This window comes from Pleurodeles waltl, chromosome 7 (genome assembly GCF_031143425.1).
Source record: "Pleurodeles waltl isolate 20211129_DDA chromosome 7, aPleWal1.hap1.20221129, whole genome shotgun sequence".
Lineage (NCBI taxonomy): Eukaryota > Metazoa > Chordata > Amphibia > Caudata > Salamandridae > Pleurodeles > Pleurodeles waltl.
This window is the reverse complement of record NC_090446.1, coordinates 81,155,364-81,183,150: the sequence shown is the minus strand read 5'-3', so window position 1 is coordinate 81,183,150 and position 27,787 is coordinate 81,155,364. Positions and strand designations below refer to the sequence as shown.

General features: G+C 42.5%; 1 protein-coding gene across 1 annotated transcript; it reads right to left on the bottom strand.

The window, feature by feature from the left end:
* Positions 1 to 41: 41 nt before the first annotated feature.
* LOC138247201 (complement C1s subcomponent-like) lies at positions 42 to 27,787 on the bottom strand. Its single transcript, XM_069201944.1, has 8 exons — positions 27,578 to 27,787; positions 14,020 to 14,194; positions 11,236 to 11,364; positions 7,593 to 7,711; positions 7,133 to 7,208; positions 5,363 to 5,500; positions 3,778 to 3,852; positions 42 to 2,640 (listed from the first exon to the last, which is right to left on the bottom strand). The coding sequence occupies exons 1-8, from the start codon at positions 27,677 to 27,679 to the stop codon at positions 1,865 to 1,867; spliced, it is 1,590 nt and encodes a 529-aa protein (XP_069058045.1). The 5' UTR covers positions 27,680 to 27,787; the 3' UTR covers positions 42 to 1,864.

Below are 27,787 nucleotides of genomic sequence, written 5' to 3'. Positions count from 1 at the left end.
CGATGCGGTCGCAAATAGGAAGGGAACCCTTCCTATTTGCGAGTCGCATCCTCAAATTGCAAGTCGGTACCGATTCGCAATTTGAGTTTGTGCATCGCGATCGGCCTTTTGCATGCAGCAAACTGCGTTTTTTGCAGTTTCTGGCATGCAAAAGGCTTCCTACATCTGGCCCTGTGTTTGCGTCCCAAAAGTAACACAGACTAGCTCAAAATGTTTTTTTGTTATTTTCTTTCCAGCACTGGAAAGTTGTCTAAAAGTAATGCAAAGCAGCGGAGAGTGTTGCTTTGTTTTACATAGCGTCAATGGGGCGTTACATGGGTGGTACATGGGCATTCCCATGCAACCATCCGTGCTTTTTGACGGAAATACTATCTACCAAAAGTTAGAGACAGGTTTTGCATCAAATATTGGCAGTAAAAGTGCAAATGTTTTAATTTCTCCTTTCCTTTCCCGCTTTGCATATGTGCTGCACTGTACAGTGCACATACAAATTAAGAAAAGTTTTGAAAGTTGTGCAGCCATAGTATTTTGTACTGGAAGGCTACCCTGTCAGTACAAAACCTATGCTGGACTCATGCATACACCCCTACACTGTGGCACAAAGGTGTGTGTGTGGCGCTCAGCAGCAGATTTCTGCACCGCTGCTAGGGAGGGAAAGTACAGAGCCATATCTCTATAGTATGGCACGCTCTTGCTCTCCTTCTCATGCAACGCAGCATGGCATGTTTGACCGCTGCGCTGCGCTGCGTTGTGTCAGTATTTATTAAATCTGACAGTACGTCTCACTTATTTAAGTGCACACCAACGGAGATCAAAACTCTCTGCAATCTCCCTAGATTTCAGCTGCACTTTACAAAGGCGCCAAAATAATGTGACCCACAGCAGGAACACACATACTGTACAGCCCAGAGTCCTTTGTCCCAGTGTCACAGAACACACAACCTCAGAGTCTCTGGAACACTGACACAGACACACACGCTGCACATAAACATCTCCCAGGGTCCTATGAGTAGGTGGAATTGAACACACACCCTGGGGTCCTTTGGAACACTGCCACAGACATGCACACACAGACACTCCAATATCTCATGGTCCCATGAGGAAGTGTCACTGAGCCCACAACCAGGGGTCCTTTGAGGCACAGACACACATGTACATACAGACACACATACACAGAGCTTGTGGGTCTTTGATTCCGTGTCACTGAACTTACAGTCTGGGGTCCTCTGATACACTGCCAGAGTCACACTGCCACAGGCCCCCACACACAGATCCCATGGTTTTATAAGCAAAGTGCCACCGAATACAGCCCAGGGTGCTCCTTAACACTGACACAGCTGCACACATGCTGCACACATGCTGCACACACACACACATACAAATAGATATACACTCACACACACAGCTTTCTGTCTTCTGTTTCATTGTCACTGAATTCTTTTTCAGAGGTGGAAAGTAATTTCTCTCTGTGAAATCATGTTCTTGGTTTCTCTATAGGGATGAGAGATTTGTGGGTGGCCATTTCTCTGAGGGAGCTCAGAGGTCTGCTGCAGGTTATCTCCAGGAGAAGAAAGAATGTTCTCCAATTTCTCAGTAGAGGCACGGATGCTAGATTTGTTTTGCACTGGAGGTGAGAGGTATCTTTCTCTTTTCTCAGCTGTGCAAGAGAGTATGTCTGATTTCGATGCAGTAGATAAAAAGTCTCATCGTGACTCTGACCTGTCTCCTATAATATCTTCATGGTGGTGAAATGTAGTGGTGTGTGTGTGTGTGTGCGTGTGTGTGTTTTGTGCCTTCAGCCTCTTCAAAATTTGCTTCTTTTATCTTAATGCAGAGGTGCTCCCTCACTAGGCAGAGAGGACACTCAGGCCTTCATCATAGTCTCCTTTATCCACTGGAGGTAGTTGCCCACTTTGGTATAGAGGGCAAAGCTACCACAGGTCCGGGGACCCCAGGACACAATGCCCCCTGCATAGTAGCGGGAGTTGTCATCTGGGTGGTTAAAAACAAATGCTCCCCCACTGTCCCCACTGCAGCTGTCTATATTTTTCAGTTTGTCCCCTGCACAGACCATATTGTTGGTAAACATGTCTTCAGGGTATTTTGTACCTCTCTTCCTTTCCAAGTCTTTGCATTTCTGCATCTCCACCACTGGGATGGGGGCCTTCATTAGATCATCTGAGGCGTAGTTGGTCTCTGTCTTCCCCCACCCAGATATGTACCCAAGTTTGTTCTCCTGAAGTGCGTAGCTTGTGCCAGAGCCAGGAAGGCAAATGGGGGAGATAAACTGGTTCATTGTGACCTTGTTGTTGAGTCTTATCAAAGCAATGTCGTTGTTGAAGTCTGTACGTGGTTGATGGGCATCCTTCTTTTTCAAGTCTGGGTGAATGAAGATCTCTTTGCTAGTCAGCTGAATGGCAAATTGCATCTCCTCCAGGTTGGTTACATTTATTACCATATTGATGCTTTCTTGATCCTCTACCACATGTGCAGCCGTCAGCACCCACTGATCTGAGATCAGGGCTCCTCCACCCCTTGGCTGGGGAAAGAAGACCTGCCAAGGGAAGTTACCTGGTTGGGCTTTGCTTCCTCTGAACACACGTCCTTCTTCTCCAATAGGGTTACTAGGGAACCCGCACACTGGGGCAAGAGAAGAAGGAGGTCAATTTTTAAAGCCCATTCAAAGGTGGCAGAGCATTTATATCTCTCTGGCTGATTTGGAAAGGCCTAACAATATGAAAGCTTGGAATCAACCAGTTTCATTTAACGCTGTAAACCATTGATACATCAGGGTACAAATAACAATTTGTAAGAAATGCCTACAACATGCCCCTTCCAAATTGCAATTCGTATTTCAGTTCCAACCCCATCTACTGATTAGGAAAGCTCTCTCAGATTCAATGAATTTGTGTAGAAGTGGTTCTTAGATCTGACCCTTAGCACCTACTCTCTACCTTCTTCCCATTGACAGCCCTCCCTTCACTGTATCTCCAGGGTCGGACTGGGAAAGCAAATAGTGCCAGGCCAAAATAAAATGTACCCCCATAAATTAATTAGATAGCTAAAAAAGTGGCCCATGTTTGTAATTTGGAACAGTTTTGAACTGGTAAAGACATGATGTACAAGTGTTTTTCAAGGTATAGAAGGCTGCATGTTTGTGTTACTATCAGGACAATCCACTATAAAACAGCCCAGCAGACCATAGAACAGGCCCACAAACAGCCAAAAAAACATCCCACACATTGACCTTTCAGGCCAGCCCATTGGGCACTGCCTCTTTGCCTTATAGGCCTTATAGGCCAGTACGACCCTGCGTATCCCTTTACTTCATCTGCACCCCATTGGCATTAATAGTAGAAAAACACCACCCAATAATATTCAAAGAATATTGCTACATATAATATTCCCTCATACAATCTCTGCACCATTATCTTAACCCTGTGCAACTGTCACTGCTGTCCTATGTCCTTCTGCACCTACTATATTCCCACCTTACTTTTGATTATATTTCCATACTTAGGTCATTAGCTTCTTTCCTCCCTTTTAAGGCTACCTACCATTGTGACTTCCTTCCTCCCTTCAACTGCGCGTCTTTCCTAACTCTGTGCATTTATCTCTGCCTTCATATGTTCTGCATCAAAACTGCCAATACTGCTTTAATACTACACCACCACACCGCTCTCCCTCCAGACTTCCTTCTCTACTGCCAACCATCTCTCATTACATGCAAGACTCATCCAAGGCAGCACCACCTTCCACAACCATTTCCTGTGTTACCTGCAGTGCACTCTGGCATCTTATGTTGGCGATCTTTTGACTTCCAGAGTCCTTCTGAAGAACAGTAGTACACACCTAGGAAAACAAACACCTGTGCTTATACAAAAATGAAGAAGTTAACCCTACCCCCAGCATGACAGATCCAATGTGACCCTACAACCATCCTTCGTCAGCTGGCACTTGCATGAAGTGGAATATTGCATCTGGAACTACCCTTCTGCTCTTAAATGTGAATTAGGGCCTCATTTAGAGTATGACGGACCGGATATTCTGTCACAAACATGGTGGATTTCCCGTCCACTATATTACAAGTGCATCAATTTATAGACTGTGGAACTTGTAATGCAGCCAATGGGATATTTACATGAGGTCCTTACGCTTTTCATAGTCCTAACAACCTTTTCAAATTAGTTAATTAATAGATATAGAAAAATAGATATGAATATTTGTAAAGTTCCATTTTATGAAAGAAACATGATCGCCTCATGGAGTGGTCCCTCACATAATCCCCCCATAGGGTGTGTGCCTGACATGAGGTCTTGCCCCACTTTACTACCATTCTATTGTGCTGGGAGTGCAGATTACAGAATGGTGTATATATTATGCTTTAAATCCTTAAGCCTGCATAATAAAGATCAAATGTAAGAGGTATTTATTCTTTCCATGAGAAAATGACATTTCTTTCCATGTAACAGATTTTGAGACTTGCTTATTACTAAACATTCAAAGTGAATGCCAAAACCAAATTATAGTCCTTTTCTTCTGTGTCCCCGTAGCAGTGATATATCATACTGGAAAACAGAACGCTTTGTTTCCCTCAAAAAATGTTTACATTATGTGTGAGAAAAGGGAGTCTGCGAAGGCTAGGCCAGAAGGAAGCCTTGCCATTGTTGTGTTATGAATTCATTATGTTCTTAGGCCTACTGATGCGCAAATTGGCATATTTTGCAGCTGGAGTGCGTTGTGAGGTGACGCACTCCAGCTGCACACTAAAGATAGTGTACTACGGAGAAAGGCCATGGGCAGCCTCCTGGGACATTATGCCTATTGATCTAGGCAGAGAGAACATATGGTTAGATGGGAAATTGGCTCGTCTGGTGCAGGCAATACCCACATCCCAAACTTTCACGTGTTAAAGAGTTGATTCTCAGGTGAGCGGACACATGGGCAAAGGCAGACGACCTCCACACTGTACTTGATGACCTCTAAACCTACCTAAGTGTGTACTACACCAGTAAAGCTTGACCTGAGAGCACTACCCATGGACCTGCAGATGAACAGGTCAGTGTGGCATAAAAAGAGTACAACCCTATTGTCATACTATGTGGTTGGCCACTGGTCCCGCTACAGGTTTAAGGAATGTTGTTTAAATCATTTGAGGCTGTTACCCATCCCGCCTTCTCACTAACTCCACCAGTCTCTACAAAGGAATATGGTCCCCACCTATTCATGACCACACAGACAATTTACTAGGAATTAGAACATGTTTCTTGCAGAACACAGCAGGCTATATTGGATCCTGTGTGATATGCATATCCTGCCACCAAGACCCATGGAGCCCCTTATCTGTGCCTAGACTGCTCACCGTCTCCTGGAGGGTTCAGCTCATAGTAGATAGACGTGCAGTTGATCTGAATGGTTGCTCCATAAGTAGTCAAACTGCCATCCGATAAATATGTGATTTGACCTTTATCGATTTCATCTGGAGAGCCACACTCCATCACTGAAGAGGAAATTAAAAAGGTAATAGGTTTTCTGCTTAAGTGCAACACCCGTCTCTTCCTTACCAACTCTCTTAAAAGTTCTTCTCTCCCATTTTCCATTATGTAAGACAACGTTTGACATCATTTTTCCATGTCATGAAATTCTACGACGAATTCTACAATTCAAATGTCACTCATCTGGGAAAAGTGCAGTGTATTCATTTTCATTTGAAATCTCCAACAAACGTAGTTACAGACAAAGGGCCTGATTACGACCTTGGCGGATGGGATACTCCAACACAAAAGTGACTGATATCCCATCTGTTGTTTTACAAGTTCCATTATATCCTATGGAACTTGTAAAGCAGTGGGAGGGATATCCATCACGTTTGTGACGGAGTATCCCATCTGCCAAGGTCGTAATCAGGGCCTAAGATTCTATTTAAAACAATTTGTTAAAAGTGCAAACCTTTTTTAAAATTTAAAGTTATTCTTTTTAATAAAACAACTGCACTTGTTTTAACACTCGTATACAAATGATATCACAATTTCAACTTCTTCAACAGTTGTTAATGTGTTTGAAAATATGTTAATTAACAACCTCATCTGCTTTCAAAACTCAGAAAGATTTGTTATCTTTAATTTTGTCAGGTCTATTTCTTTAACTCTTTTAAAAAACTGCTTTAACTTTTTAATTACCAACTGCAACATTTTTTAAGTTTCTAAATTTGTTTTTTAACAATGTAAATGAATACTTCAGACTTCTTCATTGCTTCTGAATATATTTTGGAATTTACTTTTTCATATTTCATAAAACAAATAATTATCAACTTCAAACAAACATGTTGAAATCATGTGAATACGTTTTCAATTTTCTATTTAACAAGTCTATCTCAAAAACAATCTTTATCATATGCACTTTTTCAAAACTGTTAATATAAGGGATACTTTGCAGACCCCAGCAACCGTTTGAACCTTTCAATTAAGAATTGCAAAATATTTAAACTTCTTGTTGACTTTTAAGTAACATTCCCAATATTGCTTAAGAGTCATAAATAGTATTTTGTATAATCTTCATAAACCACACAAATTAACATGAAACTACTTGATTCACAGTTTACTTTTGTGAAGAGCTTTACAATTTCTCTATTGGGACACAAACAAGTTTAATTTGAAAACAATTTCCTTAGACGGCATCAATTACCTTAGTGCCAGAGGGCTTGGGTTTTGTCTTGGTATACTGGCATGCTGTTTATGAAAGCCATACCTTCCCAGACAATTCGGTGGTCACTTTGTGGGCTCTTTAACTCCATTTTCCTCAAAGGGCCTGGTCCAGCTATCCAGAAACTATTGTGCTCTAGATAATGACTGTGAAACTCGTGTGCCTATAAACCAATAGTACGCCTTCTCTCCTACGTGCACCCACCAAAATTAGGGGACCAAAGGGAGTAACCCTTGCTTTGCTGACCTGGCCTGGAATAGTATCCCACATGTTATAGTTTAGATATAGAAATTCCTCTGCAAGAGCTTCCAATCTGAGGTTTCTCACACACCCTTTTACTACCCCTACCACATGAGTCAACATTACCACTTTACCCAGGCTCTCCACTGACATGCTGGCAGAAGGCCTGAGAGGGTGGGTCAATACTCACACTGGCAGTGGTGGTACTGGCTCCACTCCCCATCCGGTTGGCACATGGCCTGGTAGGAGATCTTGCTGCTCTTGTCCTAAATGGGACAAGGTGAGAGACAGTCAGTGTTTGGTCCTGAGCAAGACTACGCGCACCTAGAAAAGAGCAACAACGATGAAGGACATGGAAAATTAAAGAAAGGGTGGTTCCAGAGGTCTTCCTCTATTGAGCATGCAAGGTCCTCCTGCAGCTGTAAAGCCATCGTATCTGAATTTTATCTTTTATAGCTGCATTTATTAATAGTCTTAACATCCCCTAATATTCCTAATTATGGTTTTGAAGACTGCATCTTTCAAAATAATCTTCCTCCTTAAGCCTTTTAATCACAGACTGAATAAAGAGTGGGCATTGACAGCCAAGCACATTTCTTAGTAAAGGAAGCAACAGAAGGGAGGGTGACCCATGTTTGTGTCTTACTCACCGTCATCACAGCTTCATACCCTTCAAGACATGTCACTGTCACAACCTGGCCGGCTGTATACTTGGTAAGTGTGGGTTCTTGCATTGCGTGCAATGGCACTTCTGGTGTGCAGAGTAAACCTAAAGGTTTTAGAATCAGAATGATAATAAATAAGTCATTGATCCACCTATAGTTTCCATGAGGTCTGCTATTGTCTGTCTCTGGAATTGATCTGCAGTGGAAGCAGTTGTCCATGTGCATCTACTGACTAGCAGCTCAACAGCATGGGGCCATTGAGACAAGAAGGAGATGGCACAGGCCTGTGGGAAAATGCAAAGCCAGGAAAGCAGGGAGATTCAGCAGGGGGCATGCCAAGCATGGTGGGAACTAGCCTCACACAACAAGTAAAGATAAAACATGGGACATGATGGGGGGAGAAGATTGGACACACAAGCAAAGGATGGAGACATGATCTCAAAGGGGAGGTGGTGGGGAGATTGCTGTGCAGGATAGAAAGAAATTAATAGAGGGGTAGGAAAACTGGACCGGAGAAGATGATTAGAGGGAATGGACATGCCAGCAGAGGGTGGAGATAAAAAGAGACCTGGAAATGGAAGAACAACAGCCGAGTACTTTCCTGACCAAGTATGGCAAGCACATATGACTTTCCTCCAAGAATTCTAGCTCTGTATAGAGGAGCATTACATGTCTAAACAACACAGATGTATGTGCCCATACAACCATGGCATGCCAATTCCCTGGGACTACTTTCGGTCCTGGATGTGTTGAGGCCTGTCCATTCCTCAAGCCAATTACTTGTACACAGCCTAACGTGTGTACCCAGTGCCGATCCTGCCTTGAGGGAATGTGACAGGTTGGACACGCTTAGAACCAAATTGTAGTCAAGAAAGGGGCAGGAATTGTTGGAAACTGGGCATGGGTCAAACTGCAGAAGAGGTGGGGGAATAGCTGGCGTGAAATACCTGTAGCGACAAGAGGGCCGTGGATTAGAAAAGAAAAGATGGCATATGGTAGACAGTGAAAATGAATCATGTCACAGTGCCTCAGTCTAATACATCAAATATTGAGAGACTACCCAAGTCTAAAAGCACACATCAAAATGTAATCCAATCACCTGTGGATCAGTGAGGAGTAACAATATGAAAAGTGTGTGATTAACAATGATTTTGAACATGTAACTTTATATTAAGTACACTAAAAGCTGAATTTCTGCCCAGAAATCCAGAATTTCAATTGACAAAATCATAATTGATGGCTATTTCAATTCAAATATTCATCAATTTACAAAACCTGCAAGGGTGCACGAGGGGTGCGAAATGGATATTTGCCAAGGATCTCTTGCGATAGCAGGCAGGGTATTTGTGGTGAACATCCACGAAGTTGTAAGTCTGTGGGCATTCACAAACACTTGCCACAATATTCTCAGACTTACCTATATACTAACAGCTGAAAAAGTAAAGATAAGAGATGTAGAAAGTGTGGGAAAGTGTCCCTAACACTCCCATTTTCAGGGGTGTGTATGGGAAAAGATTGCTCCATGTGGAAATGTTTGTCAAGTGCAGGAAAAAGGCAAATAAAACAGTCATGAAAATCCACTTTTTCCCTAAACCTCCTCCTGAGGATTCTCTAGTGTATGGTTATGAGCATCAGAAGTATGCATGGAAATTATATTAAAATGGCACAGTTACCATGCATCCTCCTGAAACCTTTGTGGACTGTGATAGGTTGCAAATATTCATATTATATGAATTTACAACTTATTTGTGAACTCTGCATGTCATGGTTTGCCTATGTCTTTGGAGAAGATAAAATAATCTCCCCTTCTTCAATCATTATCGATTTAAGCAAGGTTTCCATCCTGAAATTTATAAACTATCCAACAAAGGCCACAGTCAGGAGCTCATCCAGTGGCATTCACCCTCTCAGTGACATGCAAAGGTCAAGAGGTCACAGTATTCTTTAGGATGGGAAGGTAAGTGGGACTCTGACGAAATAAAATAGGGCTCAGTAATGAAGATTAGCTATTGTGATCAGACTGCCACCATTACGATTATATGCCTCTAGTGTTTTCTGAGGTGCCTCACTCCACCGGTAGCTGGTTTCCATTGCCAGTCAGTTCACATGCAGGTCTCGAACCAACCAGCACAGTGAAGAACTCCTCCCTGTTTGCAGTCCGGTAACCACGCGCTGCACTTGCCCAAACTGTAACTGTCATCAGTTGCAGCAGAGGTGCAAACTGCTTGGCTTAGAGCCACTATAAAATGTCAACACCTGCACAATGCCCTGGTAGAATTCTGAATGTGAAAGACACTTCTCACAAGCAATGGCTGTAGTGGGCTGACCCAAAGTAGCCAATGGTAGAAGGGGGCTGAACCAAAGGGCTTCTGTATGAATTTAGGCCCTGGGATCAGGCAAACAGCTAGAGCTGTGATTAGTTAGAGCTAAACTCAGAGTAGCAGACAAGAGATTTGGGAGGAAATCAAGGGGAAAAAGATGGCAGCTACAGACTGCAACTGGAAAAGAGAAGTCAGGAGTGGCATCGCAGGAGTAATGCCAACAGCAGTGGGAAGCAAGGGCACCGGGGTTAGCAGATGGTCACTGGGGCTAGCATCACTTGTGCTTTGCAAGTAAAGCTGCTCTGGGCTTCTAGGCTTAGTAATTTTGCAGCACTGCAGTCAATCTTATTGTTTTATTTAATATTGCTGTTTTTACAAATACAATTGTTTTATCACTATATAATTACTATATAATTATTATATAACTATATTATCATTGCATTTATGATTACTTTACCATTATCTATACTAAAATGCCATGATTGTTATTTTTATTTATGTTATCATTTGTGTAATTATTCTAATTTTGGTTTCTAAAATTAGAGATAAAGTAACAAGGAGCTCTATTACTATATAGTGGAACAAGGTCAAAGGCTGAGTTCCTCTATAAGGTTATGGAACTCCGAGGTGACTTGCAATAACCTTATCACATACAACAGGGGGCACTTTATCCCTTATATCATGATGACATCATCACCATTCTCACAAACCATTTTAAATCTTGGTGTGTAGCTCTTTCATGTGAAAGAGAGAGCATGTTTGCAAACATGAAAAATAAAAACAAGAGTTTTAGTACAAAAATAAACACATCAAAATCCTGTTAAATATATGTTGCAAACAAATATTTGAAACAGTTCAATACAAGTCATCTTTAAAAAAATATATATAAATCTGCAGTAGCTCGGCATGTGTAGAAAGATGCAGAGGCATTCTAGCTTTTCTCTATCCAAAGAGAGGGAAAAAACATAATCTCTCTGCTTGTCATTGTAAGCTCTTAAAATAGAGCATTATGGTCCATTTTCTTTGCTTTACCTGCTACTGCATGACCTGACCTGACATTCACTTTGGCTGCTGGCTCCAGCAGCAGGCATTGTGATGTAAGCAATTGACTGTAATAACTTATTATAGTTGAGTTAGGAAGTCTTTTCCTTATAGTCAGTGACATAATGTGCCACAAGTCACCAATTATACAGAAATTAGAGACTGCCCCTAATACAGGGGTCACAGAATCCCATGTATTAAAATATTATTTCTAGTTTTATTTTTGCTTATGGTCATTACTATTAACATTACAGTACAACACTCACCTGTCTCTTCGCAGGATGCCTTGTCCTTGCCTAAGGTGTACCCGTGGGCACAGGAGCAGAAATAGCCCTCGGGGTGGCTGTGGCAGTAGTGTGCGCAGGGCATTTTGCTGTTGACACATTCATCGAAGCCTGATCAGTGAAAGAAAGAATGAAAGAACATGTTTTAGGAAAGGTTACAACACAAACAACTATGTTTCATGCATATTTGGATTTTGGATCCTATAAACAACTACATTAATATGTAACATAATGACCAGACGTTCCTAATATCACAATTAAAACACACAAAAACACGTGCATGTTATAAAAATAATGACAATGTAATTTAAGCCCTACTCTTTTATAATTGACACAAACTTCCTGGTAGGCACCTGAAGACTAGGAGACAGCCTTATTTAGCCTCCATCTTTGTTGCTACACACGGCCTATGTACTTCGTAACAGAATCAACCATGGCCATGTAACTAGTGTCTAATGTAAGAGTCATAGGCTCCCTCAATGTCTTCTTTCCATTGTTATTGAGAAATGGTCCAAGCCAAACCATCCTCATTAGCTATTTAGAGGGCAGAAGGGAAGGCAATGTGTTGGAGATTCTTGGAATGTGCTGCCTCACAAAGAAGTGTTCTATTCCCTTGGGCCGCAGGACCACCTGCGTATTACTGTGGTGAGTGGAAGCTAATCCACCATGTACTTCAGTGCCCCTGTCATATATCTGCTTGGCCAATATTGACTAGATAAAGTGCTTAAGTTGTAAAAGGATACAGAGTCTAAAGTTGTGTTAAAGTTGAAACCTCTGCGTCCTGTGCTATCGCACATTAAGGTACTGAATATCAAAGTTGTGTACTCTTGATTCCACTTCATGCCTCTTTCATCCACCGCCAAACCCTGCTCACCTATTTACATCACTCTTGCAGCTTCTTTTTTTATTCATACTTTCGCCCTACCATCTTTCTGTTCCACCTCCTTGCGCAATTTTGTGTTTTTCTCTTTCTTGCTCCAAATCAAGGTTTCTTGAGAGCAAATAAGTACCAGTCCCAGTCCCCAAAAAGGAGCGACAGTGGACCCGACCGTAAACCATCAGCTCAAATTAAGAACTAGATAGATAGTCTCCAAATCCTACAGTCGATTTGTCATCCAAGTAGACCACCTGGCTTGGTCCTGCTTTTCTGATATCGCATTGCAGAAAGGTGGTCCAAGGTCATCTCCTTCAATATGATAAAGGCCTTTTTGCCAAGCTCTGTAAGGCTGGCTTTGACTTGCCCCTCCCAACAGCATTTACGCCTACACATCCAACTTCTTCCTTTCTCAAGTTATTACATGCCCATCTGTAGAGTTTCTCCAGGGGTTTGCCAAGAGCCTCAACCAAAAATCTAGCTGCTCGAATTTTGTCAGATCCTCAACTCCCCAACCAAGGCAATAACAGGAGCCACTCTGCCCAAGAGGCTTCTTAGGAAGACATTTTCTTTTCCTGCAAGAACTTTTTGGCCCAAGGTCACCCCCATAGTTGAGCACCATATAGCACACTGAGAAACACCCAGTTGCTTTTTGTTTACTTCCTGGAAACCCCATGTAGCTGTCAAGTTTTCTGATGTGTGACATTTCTGTGACTGCTGTGTGCCTATGTGTGAAACTGCATGCCTCACAGGCGAAATTATGAGTGATGCTATCAACGAGAAGTTGAAAATAAATCTGGTGCAATGCAGAAATTTCCAGTCTAATTTAATTCTTTAAAGTGGTGTACCAAAGATGATCTGTATATAATGTGAATAGCAAAATTAACTGTACCAGAACTCACAGGGAAAACAGGTTATCTACTGTCAGCCACATCAGTGGCACCACACAGTAAAACACATTGATGGCCCCAGATAGTAATGAGACTCCATGGCCCTCGACTGTAAAAATCATCTATGACCACACACTGGGTCAAGATCAGTGACCTCAAAGAGTACGGATCATCAGTGTCCACAGGTTGTAAAGAGCATCAGTGACACCAGACAGAAAGGAGGATCCATAAGCATGTGCATTAATCTGGAGTAATGCATACAAGCTAACACTTGCAAGTAAGGTGCCGGATTAAACAAAATAACATTTTAGGGTTGCATTCCCCCAACCAAAATTTAGATCAATGCAAGTAAATGGGGGAAGTTAAATTCTATAGATGTTTTTCTTTGAATCACCGTCTTAGGAGATTCTAAATGTGGGGTAACAAAAAGCATAGCCAACAACACCGCAAACCTTTTGCCCAAGTCTTGCTCCAAAACTGTATACAACTATGTGCTTGACTGTAGCAAAATTCTCCAAAGGTTCACAGTCCAGACAAGTTTACAGCTTTCCTCTCTTCCATACACAGAGATGTTTCAGCCAATCACAGTGTGTCACCTTTATCTCTTTCCCACTGACTTTCCAGACTTTGCAAAAGGTTTCTGCTGCTCTCTTGCTACAAATCAGCACTCTACTGCACCCAACACCCAAACGATGTGACTTGGGGGTTCTGCAACCTTCTGCTCTCATTCACAATACTGAGTGGCAATTCTGACAGATATCATACGCAAGTTGCTAAAAAGTGTGTGCCATGTTGTGGTGCTGTACAACATTGGAAGTTCCAAGAGATTTTCCACAGTCATCATTTCATTCTGTGGAGTGTAGTCATCAGCCTTCCCTGCAAAGGCCCCCTTCCTCAGAGTAACCATTAATAGAAGTATTGGGCATGCCCCCTAGATCAACCAATTTCAGACTTTTGCAGGCCGCCATCTTAATTGAGGATCCACCATTTCCTTAATCCTACCTAGCGCTGTATAGATGGCTAGAAAGCCCCGGAAATGCCTGCTCTGTAGCCTTCTTGAGACAAATGTCACTGTCAAAGTGTTGGAGAGAGAAATTAATTCGAGAGGTTCTGGGATCTCCCCAGGGTCAGAGTAGAGCTTCCCGCAGGCTACAATGAGTTGGCCGCCGTCAGTCACCTGTGGAAAACGAGATGAGAGGAGAAGAAAGTTAATCGCAGTCCCCTGCAGGTGGCAAGGAAATCTAGAAGGGAAATCGGAATATTTTCAAGGGAGAGGGTAATCTCAACAAATATAAAAAATACAGCTTCTTTCATGTTACTCTTTGCTGAACAAACTTTGAGCACTTCTTGCTCCTAAAGCAAGATAAATTACCTTTTAAATACATTTATTACATTTTAAGTACAACAATAAAGCTGTCCCTCTTAATTTAAACCTCATTTCTCTGGACAATGCTTTATATCATAAATGCCCAAGTCCCTCTTTCTAGAATCTTTAGAACCAATTACAGATATTTTTATGAAATATTTGAGTTTTATGGTGTGTATATATTTAAGTACAACTCATGACCATCTTAAACTCTCGAATATTTCCACACATATGGCTAAATTTTGATAAAAAACTTATCAGTAGAAGTGTGCCTTGTACACATTTATTCGTAAATTATTGGCATTGTATGGTAGGTTTCTCACCCCACAGCATATTAGGTACCAGAGCCTGCTTGAAAGTGGATGCTATTTTACCCACTAGAAGCTGAATGGGGCCGAACTGAAGGTGAACAAGCATTGACAAAGCCGATAGTTCTGGAGTTGGCTGACAGCCTTTTCTCTTTGTCATGATTATTAGTCATGTTTTTTGCAAATCTTTATGTTCGGGGAGTGTGAGAAAGGCATCCTTTTAGCCCTGTTCACCCCCATTTCTTTTACTGATACAGGTGGTAACTGACTCTGACTGTGCCCTGGGCTCTGCTAACCAGACCCAGGGCCAGTGCTAAGATTAAAAAGGCGTATGGTAATTAGGCACAACTACAATTGCTAATGATAGACCCCTGTAAGTCTGTAGTATATAATAAGACAAGGGTGATTCAAACTACCTATAAGTCCCTAGTGTATAATAGGGCAGGGAGGTTTAGAGGCCCAGTGGATTTCCTGCACTGAAATGTGTCCCACTGTGTTGCCTGCTGTCATTTTTAATGGCAGCCCTGCTTTGCATAATGTCTTTGAAAGTAAAATACATGAGCATTCGACTTTGGAATTAAAGGTACTTCCAAAGTGGCAATCTACCTTATCTTTATATATAAGTCACCTCTAAGATCTCCCTTAGGTGCCCCAAGGGTAGGATGCCATGTAAATATAAGAAGGGACATTATACAAGATGTGTTACATTCCCTGGTAAGGGAAAGGCTACCCCTTTTGTTTTTCCCCATTGTAAATATTTAGCTCCACAGGCTAACATTAAAATCTTTTATTGGAGAGTAAATATTGCTAGGGAGGAGCTACAAATGTCATACACGGACTTAAAAGATTGGTAATGATAAATTCAAAAACTTGCCAATGTTGGATTTATCATAACTAATACAGAAGATAAGTTATAGGACTTTCTTTTCCGTGAGCCACTAGCCTGCCTTCTATCAGCCTCTCCCGATTGGTCAGGCATACCCCTTCTTCCTGTACCCGCCAGTCAGGTGGCAGGCCCAGGAATGGGATTTGCAGAAGGTCTGGAGGGGGAGTGTTAATAGAAATGAGCCACACCAGTAGATTGGATTAGCCAGGTATCACTCTCACGAAGAGCAGGCCTTCATCTTGAATTTTAAAGTGCAGTGCTTTGTGGGACAAGAATGTGCCACACTTTGGAGGAAGCTGTCATGCGTTTGGGTGGCACCCTGTACCTCACAGGACAGAGGTACCCCCTGCTTGTCACCCCAGATCATTGAATAAATATGTGAGAGCTGCAAAGCAACTCAGATCTGCTGTATTAAACTACAAGCAGAAGAAGACCCTTTTGGAACTCCAGTCTGCACCCCAAAGGATTGATCTCTTTAGGACTCCTCCTGGTGCACACTGGAAACTACATCCCTGAGGACTTTGCATTGCTTCCAAAAGGATTAAGGAGTGGACTTCCTGAAAGCAACAGGTTAACAGAGCTTCGCTGCACCATCTCTCTCAAGAAGTCCCCAGCCTGAAGTGTGTTCAGTGGACTTTTAAGGATTTGGCCAGGTGCATTGTGGGTATTGTAGTTCCAAACTTCCAAAGACCATCTCAGTGATTCTAGACCTTTGGATGTGTGATTTGGACCCTTTGAACCCTCAAAGGGACTTCAGGAAGAAGTTCCAGAAGTTTGGAGCGACTTTTGGAAAAAGCTCAATAAGTGGACTGACCAACGTGAAGAGTCAAGCCTACTACCTTCAACCACAACCCCGTCTGGATTTCACGTTTGTCCAGCTGAAAGCTCCGGAGCTCTAGACTCCCAGGATTTGACCGGGGCCTCACAGGGAAGGAATCCAATGATGTTGCTTCGAAATCGGCCTACTGGAGGAGACCGCACGACGTCAAGAGAAAATCCTCCAGCAAAGTTTCTAAATCACAAGGTAAAATTTTGACAGGGCCTCACGCTTAGTGTACCTGACCAGGACTCCATCACGGTCGGCTTTGTCCTGGTCAGCACGACCAAATGTCCCAAGTTGGCGCTATTGATTTTTAAACAATAGAAAGTGTTTAATCTGTAAAAATTCATATCTCCGGTTCCCTATATTGGATTTTTGTCATTTAGGTGTCATTTTAAAGGTACAAATATTTCCTACATTTATGAATTGGTGTCGAATTGTTATTGTGTTTGTGTCTTGCTTATTTAATGTATTGGTGTTTTTAAATGCTTTTCATACCTGTCTCCTGAGTTTCGCCTGCCTGCTCACAGCCAGCTACCAAGGGTTGAGTCTGAGGCTAATGTATCGAGACCATGACTAGACCTTATATTGCATTGATGGCCTTATTGGTAGTGGTAGATGCAAACATACCCCTACTAATAATCCACCTTCCAACAGAGGGATTGCGGGGGGCCTCATCTATTGAAAAATTGCTAAAATCAGCAATATGTTTTAGTCATAAAAACACATCTAGCCAAAGTAGGTCTTTGCACTGAAGGGAACCTTTTGACTGTGCTCGTTATGAAAGGGCAAAATACATCTCACAGGGAGGCTAGACAAAGGATGGCGTGAGTGGCCCATTGCTTCCATTCAGTTGTTTGTCAATGCGCTTTTAATAAAACATTTTCTTTATCTAAATTCTCTGAAGGTCATTTAGAGCTTGCAGGAGAGAGGGCGCATTTCCAGAAATAGGCGGTACACCCACCCTGCCAAACTCATGGTTAACAGCTCTATTTAGAGTTGGGGAAGTCCGAACTTGGAACCAAGATCAACCCTGGCAAAAATGTTCACACCAGCCCTTCTCCCTTCCTCCTCACTCTCTCATCTCTGTGGTCTCTCTCTTTCCTCTCTGTTTCTCGTGAGCCCCCACCCCCCACCTGCTGTTGTTACCTGGGAATGCTGGGGGAAGTAACAGAGGCGCCAGAAGTGGCCCCTGCCCTTAAATCTGTCCCCAAAGGCTCCAGCCCACCGGGGCAGTGCCTAGTGAGAAACAAATGGCTAGTCCAGCATGGGGTATTGCTGGGTTTGCATATACAGCAGTGAAAGTATCCGCAGTAATTCATGCACAGCATGAGGGGGAGCTGTGCAAAATCCCTTGCTCAAAACAGGAAAACCATGGGCAACAGCTGAACCAGCCTCCCTCACAAAAGAGACCGAGGTGGATGGCCAGCAGGCATGTAAGACTACATCATAGAGCAGTACATGGTGGGCAGCAGTGAAAGGGATAGGTGTGCACAGCAGCCAAGCAGCACAATGTCAAGGGTGACACACTTTCACCACTCACATTTTGTTGCATCTAAAATATTTCAGCAAACTTCAATCTGGCAAAACTACAAGTCCCAAAATGCAATCAACAACAACAATAAGCTTTATTCGGTCAATTGACCATCAAAGCAGCACAGTACAATAAATAATCTCATTTAAGTACAATCATCAATAATATGATATAAAACATTAGTACGTATAGATAAAATCAAATTGCACATAAAAGTCTCATCCGGATCAACTTTGTGGGTCCTTATTTTTTAAAAGACAGCGACGTATGTGCCACGCTGCCACTAAAAACTTGCTAACTGCAAGAATGAGGTTGTTTGAGCTGTGACTTTTTAGGATCCTTATTGCAGAAGTACAATTATTTAGTCCATGTCTCTGCAAATTGTACGGATCCATTTTGACCGTGGGGTAAAATAAGCAGGGCAGAAGTGCAATCATTTTAAACTAAAACAGCGAGCACAGTTGTTCTTTATGGAGTCTGGTGCAGCTGGATTACATTTTTATTTTAAAAACATGTTCAGCGCACTTCGAAATACAGGTTTATTTACAGTCTGCGGAATTGTAGACATGCCTTTTAAACATCAGTGGGTGGTAATGTATTTGTGTATGCAATGCCCATCAAAGGCAAGGTGGAACTTGCTGGAGTAAAGTGGTTTTAGTGCCTCTTGGCCGGCCATGACACTTAAGAGACAAGAAACATTGGGGCAGATTTGTAATTATTTCAAGCAGCATAACAAGCCACCTGTGCGCGTAAGTGAAAGAGCAGGAATGTGCCATGTTTAACATGATGCTGGGGCACAATGTGCTGCCTTGCTCTAATGCAGACCCCATGGCACTTTGTTGCACGGGTGGCTGCATTGCAGGAAGGATTGTTTTTTTGTTCGGGAAGGGCCAGTATTGGTAAATCTGGTAATGTGCCAAAACCTATGGGTGGATGTGTGGGAAAATCCACGCTCCACCCATGGAATGCCTCCATTGGACACAATAATAGAAGGCAGCGATTTGCGGTGCCTTGGGTTACTCCAGATTTATCAAGCCACTCAGGGCTGTGCGACGTGGCCTTGCGTGGCTTGATAAAACTGCCTTTCTTGTTGCATCACCCTTTTGCCCCCTCACGATGCAATGCAATGATAAATATGCCCCTTAGAATCTGCTGGAATCATTTTTATAGCAGCAAAGGAGCATGGTGAAAGGCCTCAGGTCCCTGGCAATGGCACTCTTTCTTGATCAGGCCATGCTGCATGCAGAACTCATCTGCTGGCACCAATGTGGTGTAACAAAGGCCCCTGCAGCCACCTCTGTGTGGGGTTCCCGAGGTACAGGGGGCCCTCAGCACACTGCACTGTGCAAGGACCTCAGGCCTCTGACTGAGTCCAGGGGGGAGGAGGCCACCCAAGGTACCTTGAAGGGGGGCCCACACAAGTTTTGTTATACCACTGGGAACCATAGTATGTGGGATCATAGTAGCAATATCAGAAAGTAGAAGTCATTCTCTCCATGCCGGTGGGTATTGAGTACAACACCCATATTGGAGGACCCTCCCACCTTCCCATGAAAGCAAACTTTTAAAAGTATGGGGTCCCACCATTAGCTGAAGGGGTCTCCTCTCACCTTTCTTCAAGAACTCTTCATTAAGCTTTCAAGCGTTCATGCATTGAGAAGTTCTGCAAGTCTGCACTCTGCACACTGGACATCAGATTGTTAAAGGGACAGTATCAGTTTGTCTCACTGCTTTCAGCAAACACAAGTTGGGGCTGAGGAGGCTTCCTCTGGAATAGGAAGCCTGGGGCCCTCTCGCACCACGGGGGCTGTGAGGTGTCCATAATGCCCATCCTGATGCACTAAAACTGGCCTACCTCAATGTCTGGTTGGTTGTGTTTTGTCATTAAAATATATTTCGTATCTGAGATGCTTATTTGGCTTTTTGTTGCCACCTCAATTCAGAGAAGTTCTCAAAATGTGGTTCAGCTGATGCCTTCTGCATCATTCAGAATATCTAAAAGGACTTTGTTTAATACTTTTGTGGTAAAGTGAACCCATGGCTCTGTGCCAGTAGAGTTGCAGGTTTCTGCAGCTGGCATGCATTGAAGAACTTATTGTTCAAGCCTTTAGGAACCGCTTGCTGTTCAGGGTAAAATAAATATGTATTTGTATTTGTGATTCTTTTATATATCCCCGTCCCCCAGGATACTCAGGACCTCCGTAGCCTCTAAGAGCATATCCACCTACTAGAGGGGATTGAGGTCAGTTTGGGTGAGTAAGACTGAGGCACCGGCCCCTCTTGACATTTTGTGATCTTTGTGGTTTGCATCCTTGCTCTTTTTCGTTTGGCATTTTCTGGACATTCCTGTCAACATTCTGGCTCTCAATTTTGACAACAACTGACCCTTTCTTGGTACCCTCTTAACAATCTGTGGGTGATCTTGCAATAATTGCAGTTACCATTACATAATCGGGGCCAGATACTATGGTTGTTAGCAATTGTGCCCTTTCTGCAAGGTCAACCCAATTTTGTTTGCCTTTTTGTTGAACTCTATTTTTGATGGTTCTAGACCTCTCTGCACTTTACTCTTAATAACCAGTAGGAAAGTGCATGTGCTTACCCCTTCAACATGATGATATTGGGATATACCTAACAAGCATATTTAACTTGCCTCTAAGTCCCTAGTATATTATGCCCAAAGCATACCCAGAGTCTGTTAGTAAAAGGCCACCAGTGTGCTTAAACTTGACAGCAAGCTTCCCACCAGTAGACTGGCTGTGAAGGTTTGGACTGCAAATTGGACCTGTCAAAGTAACTTAGCTTGACAGGCGTAAAACCCTCCTTTTCAATATTTATAAGTACACTCTAAGTAAACCTCACTGAGCATTAGGGCAGGGTGCATAGTATTTAAAAGAATGACATGTAAAGGTAAATGTAACACATGCCCCTACAGTGACTAGCACTCATAGTTATTTTAACTCTAGCTGAATTAGCTGTTCCTTAGAAAAGCATTGGGATACAATATTAAGTTTAATATATTTTATCTCTGCCTAGGAAACAGCTACAATGTACCTTTTCGGACTTTTTAATAGATTTAGTGCAAGCCCAATTCCCGGTGAAGTCGGATTACAGGTCCTGTTCTACTGCAACCATTAATTATCATTGGCAATCTGTGCTAATTGATGCAATTTCAACTTAAAACTTGAAAACATCAAATCTCTGATTCCCTCTAGTGGATTTTTCTCAGTTTGGGTTAATTTTGTTGTTAGACCAGACAGCCTTAGGATGGTCACCCCTAACTTTTTGCCTGCCTCCCTCTACTTTTTGACACTGTTTTTGCTGGTTTTAGGACTCTGCGCACTTTACCACTGCTAACTTGTGCTAAAGTGCATATGCTCTCTCCCTTAAAACATAGTGACATTGGCTCATACCCAATTGGCTTATTTAATCTACTTGTAAGTCCCCAGTAAAGTGCAATACATGTGCCCAAGGCCTGTAGATTAAATGCTACTAGTGGGCCTGCAGCACTGATTGTGCCACCCACATAAGTAGCCCCTTAACCATGCCTTAGGCCTGCCACCGCAAGTCCTGTGTGTGCACTTTCACTGCCACTTCGACTTGGCATTTAAAAGTACTTGCCAAGCATTAAACTCCCCTTTTTCTACATATAAGTCACCCCTGTGGTCGGCCCTAGGTAACCCATAATGCAGAGTGCTATGTAGATAAAAGACAGGACATATACCTATGTAGTTTATATACCCTGGTAGAGTAAAACTCCTAAATTCGTTTTACACTGCTGTGAGGCCTGCTCCTTTCATAGGCTAACATTAGGGCTACCCTCATATACTGTTTGAGTGGTAGATTCTGATCTGAAAGGAGTAACAGGGTCATGTTTAGTATGGCCAGAATGGTAATACAAAACCCAGCTGACTGGTGAAGTTGGATTTAATATTACTATTTGAGAAATGCCACTTTTAGAAAGTGAGCATTTTGCTGCACTTAAATCCTTCTGTGCCTTACAATCCACGTCTCGCTGGGTTAGTTGACAGCTCCCTTGTGCATTTCCCTCAGACATCCCCAAACACAGGATGCTCAGTCACACCTGCACACATCTGCATACTGAATGGGTCTTCCTGGGCTGGAAGGGTGGAGGGCCTGACACGCACATGTCAAAGGACAGTGGCCTGCCCTCACACAATAAACTGCCAAACCCCCATACTGGGACCCTGGCAGACAGGATGGAACTGAAACGGGACCTTGGCACTTCTAAGCCACTCTTTGAAATCTCCCCCACTTCAAAGGCACATTTTGGTATTTAAACGGGTCTCTGACCCTACCATCTCAGACACTTCTTGAAAGATACCTACTGGGAAAGGAACTCTGAACCAGAACCTGCAACTGCTAAGAGAAGCTGCCTGGCTGCCCAAAGGACTCACTTGACAGCTTTGCTGTAAAGGACTGCTGCATGGCTGTTGCCCTGCTGCCTTGCTGCTCTCTGCTGAGAAGTGCTCTCCAAGGGCTTGGATTGAGCTTGTCTCCTGTTTCCTGAAGTCTCAGGGCCAAAAAAGGCTTCATCTCTGCGAAGAACTCCTTGTGCTGCAAAAACCGACGCACAGCCTACCTGAATCGACGCACAGCCTACCCTGTGGTGATAAAATCACCACAACACCAAACCGGAACGACGCAGACTGGCTTCCTGAGTGGAGATCAACGCATCGGCCCACTGGATTGGCGCATAGCCGAGCCAGAACGACGCAGCCCGACTTCCTACGAGAGGAATCGACGCAGCGCCTGCCATGCAACAGAAATTTCCCCGCATCGCCCATCGGATCGACGCAGCTCCTGTGACTTCGTCCTGCATGCCCAGGATTTATCTGCATCGTCCCCGGGGCATCCAAATACCTCGCAACCTGAAGAAGATCCAAGTCTGCATGCTGAAAATTGCTGCAAAGCCCTTGTTGCATGGAAAAGCACTGACACGTCATTTGTGTGAAGGAACCGACACACACCTCCCCGTTTTCTATGCATCTCCTCCTCTGCAGTCCTGTGCGGATAATTTAGACGCAAACCAGATACTTTGTGCTTGCAAGAGACACTTATTGCTTTTTAAGAACTAAAGACTTTATTTATCATTACAAAAGTGATATTTCCACTTGTAGTTATCAAATCTTGATTGTTTTGACTTATTCTACTCAGATAAATATTCTATAATTTTCTAAACCTGTGTGGTGTGTTTTTGTGGTGTTTATACTGTGTTATTGCATGATTTATTGCACAAATACTTTTCACATTGTCTTCTAAGTTAAGCCTGTCTGCTTAGTGCCAAGCTACCAAAGGGTGGGCACAGGATAATTTGGATTGTGTGTGAGTTACCTCGACTAGAGAAAGGGTCCTTACTTGGACAGGGGGTAGCCTGACTTCCAACCAAAGACCTCATTTCTAACATTTGTTTATTAAATTACACTCTATTTTTTCAAATTCATTTTGGGTTTTTTATTTTTTTGCATTTTGACTTTGTTACTGTTTTAGTCCTGCATAAATACTTAACATATTGCCTCTAAGTTAAGAATGTCTGATCTGTGCCATAGCTACCATGGGGTTGACTGCAAGTAGAATTAGAGACTTTAGTGGTTTAGCCTGACAAGGCCTGGAATTATTACTTTAGGAGGGAACTTATCAACTCCATTAATAACTCAAATTCCTTCGATGTACTAATAACCCCATTTCTTAAAATATACATCACTGACTTATTGTCACCCTAGTTGACGTTATGTTGGCTACCCCCAGCATTAAGTATTTCAAAATGCATGCCATCTGAGGATAACCCTAGTATTTGATAATCATTACAAAGGGTGGAAAAAGGTAGACAGACGACCATAGGAGAATCTATTGAAAATGAAAAGCTACTGCAAATTGGCTTTCCAGGACCAAAATGAAAGTTATTTTTCATGAAAGCAGCAATCATCTTTTCAGCGGACATGAGCTTTACCATACCAAAAATTAATGTTTCCTGTTTCCTTCTGAAATGCTTGTATTTTCAAAATAAGTAATCTGAAGTTTTGGGCAAAATTATTGAATTGAGGTAAAATTCATGCTGGGTGTGGGAGACTTACTGTTGATTTTAATTTCTTGTAAAAGAGTGAGGAAACTCCGTTTTGGCTGTTATTTCAAGACTTTTGTGGAGGCACTTCCCATCATATTATTATGTGTTTCTATTCATAAAGCTTTTATGATATCATTACATCATTACTGCTGTCTGAGACCTGAGGATACAAGAGTTATGTGACATGTCTGATCGTGTAAGCTCTATCTATAGAAGCAGTAGTCTAAATGTATGAGGTGATAGGATTTATCCCTGCTGTGATTGTGAAATGTATACTACATTTGATCTTCCACCCTTCACCTTCAAAGTAGATTCACAGCCATACCATATGGTTGGGAATCTACCTAGAGGATATATAATGGAACATTTGGAAGAACTACACCACGTGCATATTTAACATTTTGTGCCATGTGTCAATGCAAGCTCAGAATGTTTTTAACTGTCTGTTACACATATTGCTTTTTAGCTAACATTTGGAGATACTGGAGAAAGGCATTCAATATTTTGTCCCAGTATTCTTGTACACAGTGAGCTTCAACACCCCTGAGCAGGGTTAGACTTACCTGATACACAACTAAAGTACAACAATATTTCATTGGTACCCCTTTTAAACATCTAGACTTTTATCCAGTATACATGGAATAGACTGTGTGGCCCTCCTTTTTCAGAGAGTGTATCTTTTTTGTTTTTCACTGTAAAATCCCAAAAGGGGAGTTTGTTTGTGAAAAGCAAATCAGAACAATGGCTCTGGCGTGACCTGGTAGCCATGTGGTGGATGGGCCACCAGGACCGGGGTTTTCAGTGGGGGAGCAGCTATGGATCCATCGTCAGAAACCTAGCAGCTTCTGTTCCTCTTTCTGAGATGGGGGATCCAGGAGTTTGTTGGGGTGGTAGCACCACCAGTTTATGATAGTGCTCCTGCTGTACCAAACTCTAAATCATGCCCTAAGTAATACGCTGATACTCTTCACAGCCTGTGACGGCTCCTGCACAGGTCATCATAGGCCAACAGGGGGTTTGTCACCGATATGAGAATTAGGCCTACAGCCTGCCTGTGCTTCATGAAAATGTGTGATAATGTCCTACCAAAATACCTTTATTCCCACACCTCAAAATGCAAGCAAAGCGGCAGAGCATCAAGTAGAACTGGGAAGATAAGAGAGGCTGGAAAGCATCTTTTTCTTAGGAATAAATGAGCCTCTCCTCTTTCCTTATATTTACTCTAGTAAAACTGCTTTTTCTTCTTAGTCTTCCTCATTTTTCACATTTTGCTGAACCCTATTCTATTTCTGCCTTTCAAACTCTGCACAGTGGGGCACTGATGTCCAGTGTCCAGTGTTTGAGCCCTTACCCCTAAGAAATCGATAAATTGGCTAATCCCTGATTGGTGTATTTACCTTCTATAAGGCCATAGTATATGGTGAGGCAACACACCCATGGCATCGAAAGTTACCTGCATGCAGCACTTACTATGCCATCCACTAGTGTGACAAAAGAAAACAAGGCTTGAAGCTTACCATTGCAGCCTGTCTGTGGCATTGTAAAACCTGCAGTGCAACTTGTTAAAATAACCCTTTTTGACAGGTAAAAACCTCCCTTCTAAATATTAGTTAGTCATCTCTATGTAGACTGTGTAAAGCTCAAATAAGGACCATTGTATTTACAAGTGGAACATTTTGAAAATTAATATTACCACGTCAATACAGTGACAAGACACAAAAAGCTATTTTCAATGTGACTTAGCTACCCTATGTAGAAAACCAGAGTATAGAATAAAATATTTGTACTGTATCTCAGGAATAGGGCAAGCCTGATCTAGAAAAATAATTCAAATGCTATTATTTATATTTAGCAAAGTCCAATTTATAGGTGTACTCCGTTTTTTTATAAATATTAAGGACAACAAGTAACTTTTAGAAAGTTTCCCTTTACCACCCTGAAATGGCAGAAAGCTTTTACTACAAGCCTCTAACAGCTCTCAGCCTGTGTTCAGCCTGAAAAAGGTTTGAATGAGATGTGAATTGCCTCCGAGAAGCAAACAATTGGCTGACATGAATGGGTAGACATGATTCCTTTGTACTCCATAGAATATTCAGTGTGGAGGCTATGGACATCCTATGATGCCACACTGTCAAGTCCTGCTTGATAGGTCTGTTGAGCCACATAAAACAACTTGGACACACTTGTAAGGGAGAGGATAGGATTCCAAGACAGTTCTTGTAAATCCTCTGTGTGGTTACTTAAGCACACTCCTTTTTCTTTTACCATACTTCTGTCTGGGTTTGTTGCAAATACATTACCTGCTTCAAACTGGATTTTAGTGTTAGATTTGGGAGGAAACTAGGATTAACATAATACACTCCCCCCACCCCACACAAACATACACACAGCCCTCAGAGTCCATGTTTAGAGTGAACAAAGACTTTTGTCTTTTTGACAGTGTCATGACATGTGGCATTTAGGGTCTTTTTGAAGTAAGGGAAACAGGACCCGAGGCAAAAGTGGATAGGTTACGCTTGAGAGCTCTTACCCCATTGACTAGGATGCACCCTACTAACTAACTCGTGTCAGGCATGAATGTGGCACCCCCAGGTACCCACTTCAGAATGTTTTCTAGGCCTGTGGAAGATCAGAAGAGGAGTGGACCTACTGCCTTCAAACTGAGAGGAGCCTGAAGGACTGGGTCCGATCACTCTTGTACCTAGGAAAATTACATAGACTATATGGGTCAGTTGGCTAGCTTCCTGTGTGGCTACAAGGAGACAACAAGGTGGAAGGGGCCTCTTTAGTACTCATCTGACCATTGGCAACTGGACCTGGACTGACCATGCTATTGGCCTTTGCCTGACACCCAGTGAGTCCCTATATGCCTTCCCAGAGATGCTGGGGGAATTCAAAAGTGTACTCCTGAGACTGATTGGGACTTAAAAGATTAAGTCAGAAGGTCAAATCTTTGACCGGATGATCCTGGTCAGTGTGTCCAACCTGCACTCCATCATGGCCATCCTGTAACTGCACCCAGGTCCTGGTCTAGCGCGACCATAGGCCATCATTGGTGCCTAGTGCTTTTTAGAACGATTCCTACTTAAAACGTCAACTCTGGTTCTCCTTATTGAATTTTTTCATGTTGGCATACTTTTGTTCATAAAATTTTACTCAATTTTTCTAATTCAGCTTTGGATTTTTATTGTTTGATGTTCTGACTTTATTACTATTTTGGTACGGAATAAATACTTTACATATTGACCTAAGTTAAGCCTGTTTGCTCTGTTCTATAGTTATCCATTGTTTGAGGTTGAGCGCAGGATAATTTAGTGATTTTGAGGCTCCACCCTGACAAGAGCTGTGATTATTCCTTGAGGTGAACAGTCAGCGACCCCAAATATTAATCCAAGTTCTTACAGTTACACATAGATATTCTGCCTTGCACAAAAAGGAGCAATAATCCCATTGTTTACTGTGAGGCAAGCACCCTCACTTATTCACGAGATATTATTAATGGACAGATAATAAGATAATAGTCTGTCAAGAAGCATAGGAACATGTGTAAGGCCCACTCACCTTCACATAGTCTTGACAATATTCTTCATCTTCCCCGACATCAAAGTGGGTAAATTGGAGTCTCAGTCTGTAGCCTTGAGGCACAGATGCTGCCCATGTCATGGACTGGTTTGACGGGTAGGGCGCCGGATATCCAGGGGATGTAATTGTCCCAAACAGTTCTGCGTCAGATCCTTGAAATGCAACACAGAGCACTGAAAGTAGCCAGAT

Excerpts from the sequence above, each read along its gene's own strand:
- LOC138247201 (XM_069201944.1), bottom strand. The coding sequence starts at position 27,679 with ATGACATGGGCAGCATCTGTGCCTCAAGGCTACAGACTGAGACTCCAA. Across the intron at positions 7,209-7,592 it reads GGTATGAAGCTGTGATGACG|GACAAGAGCAGCAAGATCTC; the intron begins GTGAGTAAGACA and ends TGTCCCATTTAG. Across the intron at positions 5,501-7,132 it reads CCAGTACCACCACTGCCAGT|TGATGGAGTGTGGCTCTCCA; the intron begins GTGAGTATTGAC and ends TTTCCTCTTCAG.